The sequence below is a fragment of the Anarrhichthys ocellatus genome, unplaced genomic scaffold (assembly GCF_004355925.1).
Source record: "Anarrhichthys ocellatus isolate YVR2014 unplaced genomic scaffold, GSC_Weel_1.0 scaffold3228, whole genome shotgun sequence".
NCBI classification, from domain to species: Eukaryota; Metazoa; Chordata; class Actinopteri; order Perciformes; family Anarhichadidae; genus Anarrhichthys; species Anarrhichthys ocellatus.
In genome coordinates this window covers 2442-6020 of record NW_022283202.1, presented here as the reverse complement: position 1 = coordinate 6020, position 3579 = coordinate 2442, and the positions used below count along the sequence as shown (strand labels likewise).

The 3579-nt window shown below is 46.4% G+C and overlaps 1 protein-coding gene across 3 annotated transcripts in view; it reads right to left on the bottom strand.

Annotated features, from left to right (window-relative positions):
• Positions 1-225: 225 nt before the first annotated feature.
• LOC116378825 (lon protease homolog, mitochondrial-like) overlaps positions 226-3579 on the bottom strand; it is a 5789-nt gene continuing 2435 nt past the window's right edge. The window contains exons 7-9 of one of the 3 annotated variants that reach the window (XM_031840736.1): positions 3009-3173; positions 634-824; positions 226-546 (exon numbers count right to left, since the gene is read on the bottom strand). In XM_031840736.1, coding sequence (XP_031696596.1) covers positions 669-824; positions 3009-3173 — 321 coding nt within the window. In that variant the 3' untranslated portion in view covers positions 226-546; positions 634-668. Of the gene's footprint in view, positions 825-3008; positions 3174-3579 lie in introns of all 3 variants that reach the window. The other 2 variants (XM_031840737.1, XM_031840735.1) reach the window with 2 other exon arrangements.

The window sequence follows — 3579 nt, the reverse complement described above, 5'->3', positions numbered from 1 at the left end:
ATATATAAATAATTAATTATCTTTAATATTTGTCTATAACCACATCTGTGCATGATTGTATCTCAACAGTAGGAATCTAGTTTTGTTTGTTAAATAACCTTTTCTCTTGTTTCTCTTGTTTTTTTAATAGATAATAATAATAATCCAGACAATGGAATCCAATCTCAGTCACTAAAAAAAAAAATCACAGGTTGATCAGTAAAGATGAGAGCAGTCGGCAGAGTTGCTTTTATGATTTAATTTATTTCAACATCATCTTCACATCTGGCCAATATTAATATAAAATAATATAAGAAATCTGTGAACGAGTCCATCCAAAGCCCTATATAATGAGAGCTGTGGGTAAAGAGGCTAACTGGCAGCAAGGTTGTCACATCAACCTCAGTTAATCAATGACATCACATCCTGTGATGACCGGCCTGTGTTCATCATTACCATGACTTTACTGTGCATGTCCATCTTTGGCCAGTTGGCTCAGTGATGTTGTCTTCTGTCACATGATGGTCCTGTGAATAATCACAAAGTCAGCTGTTCTTCTGGATGATTCTAGAAGAGATAATGTAGTGCCAAACTTTATATCTACTACAACCAGTCTTATCTGGTAACAAACCAAAACAGTCACTCTTTGTCCACCTTGCTTTGATTTTAGTGCTGTAGTTGAAATCAGGTTAAGACTGGTCCTGTGGGAATGCGATGGGGTAGAGTTGGTGGTAGTGATCCACATAGTGGACCTCTAGGCCCTCGCTGATGTAGTCGGGCAGGTCAGAGAAGTCCTTCCTATTCTCAGCCGGCATGATGATGCAGGTCACACCAGCACGACGGGCCTAATAGGGACAAGAAAATACAGTTTACTTGGGTAAATGATTAGTTGAAATACATTTCAAAATTACTTTCACAAAAACAACTATATTTTGCCCTGACAGCAGTGGGATCTAAAGCTTGTAATGTCAGTTTGTCAAATCAACATGTTGGCCAACAGAAACATCTAAATAACTGCTGGCCAGTGTAGCGGATGTCCACTGAGAGTTTATACAAATAAAAGGACTTTGACAAGATCTGAACTCCTGAGGGGGACAGGCTGAGGAGGACTGGTCTGTCCACAGATGTTGTGCAGACAATCCAGGTGGCTGGAGCAGGATCCTCCATAACCTGTTAGAAGGCAAAGTGATCAGAGCTCCACTGCTAGTGAGAGGAAAGGCGGCTAGATCAATTTGCATGTGTAGTTGGGTCTATTCTCTCCTTTTTGCAATGTTTGATGAATGTCTCATCCCACTATTGAAGTGTTTGCAGCAACCATTTCTTTCTGCCACAAGAGATTTGCCTCCAGACTGGTCTTTGGCCACCCACTCGTGAGAAAATGCCCAGGGCGCATACCTCCTGCCTACAGTGGGAACTGCCATTGGTGCTCGATGCCTTGGTGGCCTTTTGTGCGTTAGCATGTTATGTTGAACACACGGCTCTCATCAAACACCTGGAGGGATGGCTTTCTGAGTGCACCTCAAGCATCTAGGCAGGCAGGAAGAGACCCCCCCACTATGGTCCGCACACACTCTACATGCAGTGTGGCAGTGTCGGCAGCTTTGTTCGGTGGGGTGAGTGTTGAGGATTTATGTACGACGGTTGCTTGGCCGTCGCCTTGCCCGCTCATACTATCTGTTAGGCATGACGGAATCTTTTTCTGGATCTGTGCTCGCTGGAACGACACAAGACTGATGTAAAGGGTGAGTGTGTGTCGGTTGCATCTACTGTACATGTCTCCATCCTCCTTGATGACCTAGGTACTGTGGTGTGCAGGGTGTCTACCGCTTCTCTTTTTGACCCCTGCAGGCTCAGGCTCTACCTAGTTCAGTTACCTGCTACCTAGGTTGTGGCGGCCTAGGTTTTAAAGAAGTAGGTGGGCTGCAGCGACTAACCCTTAGTCAGTCGGGATCAGTGTGGTTGGGTCAATGTTAAGTCGCGGCAGCGCGTGCATTCATCGGGCTCCACTCACTCTACCCATAGAGTCCAGTAGAGGGCTCCACCTGTGTGATTTACAACAAAGGTTACAATAGTGTAACCCAGGTTCTATAAGCACAGGTGGATCCTCTAGTAAGGAGGCACATTTTTTCAGAGGGCAAATGCGTGCTTGTGATTGGAGCAAAGTATCACCCATAGAGTCCAATAGAAGGCTCCTCCTGTGCTAATAGAACCTGGCTTACAATATCGCAACCTTCTGTCTAACTCACACAGACGGAGCCCTCTGCCAAAGGAGCCTATGCTTATGCAAATCATCAGTGGGCAAACGCATGCTCATGATTGGAGGAGAGTATTAGCCATACAGTCCTATAAAAGGCTCTGCCTGCGCGAACTTGAGGGTTACAATATCGTAACCTCCGTCTGTGCTCGGCTGTCCGGCTGTCCGGCTGTCTCGGTGCGCATTTCTACCGCAGTGACACGCAACGACCGGTTCTAAATGGCCCGGAAAGTAAAAGTGGCTCATGACTCCGGCCTTGTCTTCTTTACAGCACCCGTCATCCGGCCTTCACCACATCCCGGGCTGCAAACCTAGTGCTTGCTGCGCCCTCTCTCCCTGCAGGTAGTGACGGTGCCGCCTGCTCCCAGCATGCCTGTTAACAAGGAAAGACTGTCCTCAGTGCGTGGTCTTCGGTGATGCGACCCCCCAGTGACAGACCCAGATCCTGCTGGAGACCCAGGTCGTATTGTTGGGCGGGGTGGGGGGGAAAGGGAGTATGGGAGAACAAAAAACAGACTGCACAGAACAGACTGTCCCTGCTGCAGTAGAATGAGAGATTCTCTAAAGACTACCACTTTAAGTCAACAAGGACCGCTAAAATCAACACAGGCTTTGACGAGGAAGAATGTTTGGAATAAAAACAGACAACAGAACCAGTCAGATGGGCTGAGATGAAACCTATACTGACAACAGATACTGATATTGAGAAGAAAAAAAAGAGAATTTCTCCTGTGTTTGGGAATCATATTTATCTGTGTCTCTTTCTTGTACTCACAGCGATAGTTTTCTCTTTAATTCCGCCCACTGGCAGTATTTTGCCAGTCAGTGACAGTTCACCAGTCATGGCTATGTTCTGGCGCACCGGCTGGTTGGTTGCCAGGGATAACAGTGCTGTGACGATGGTGCAGCCAGCGCTTGGTCCGTCTTTGGGAGTCGCCCCCTGGGAAAAAAGTGACGTTATTGACGAACAGAAAGAGCATTGCTACCAGCCAGTGTATTTGTGATACCATCACAGGGAACACCAAAGCAGGATATTATCAAATCTACACAATGTTGAAAAATGCTACACAAATGAAAATGTATTTTGTCCTGCATACTATTAAGTAACTAGTAGGGATGCGTCCTGAAACTCGGTGCTAAACGTAAACTGCTTCTAAATGAGTAAAGAACGGGACTACTGATAAGGTCTGGGGTTAGCGGTACTTCAGAAGTTACGCAGTCTCAAACCTCCTCTGTCTCTGTGCCTTTACACGAGGGGCGGAGTCATGCTTCTCTCTCACTCACTCACACACTCTCACTCACACACACACACACACACACACACACACACACACACACACACACAC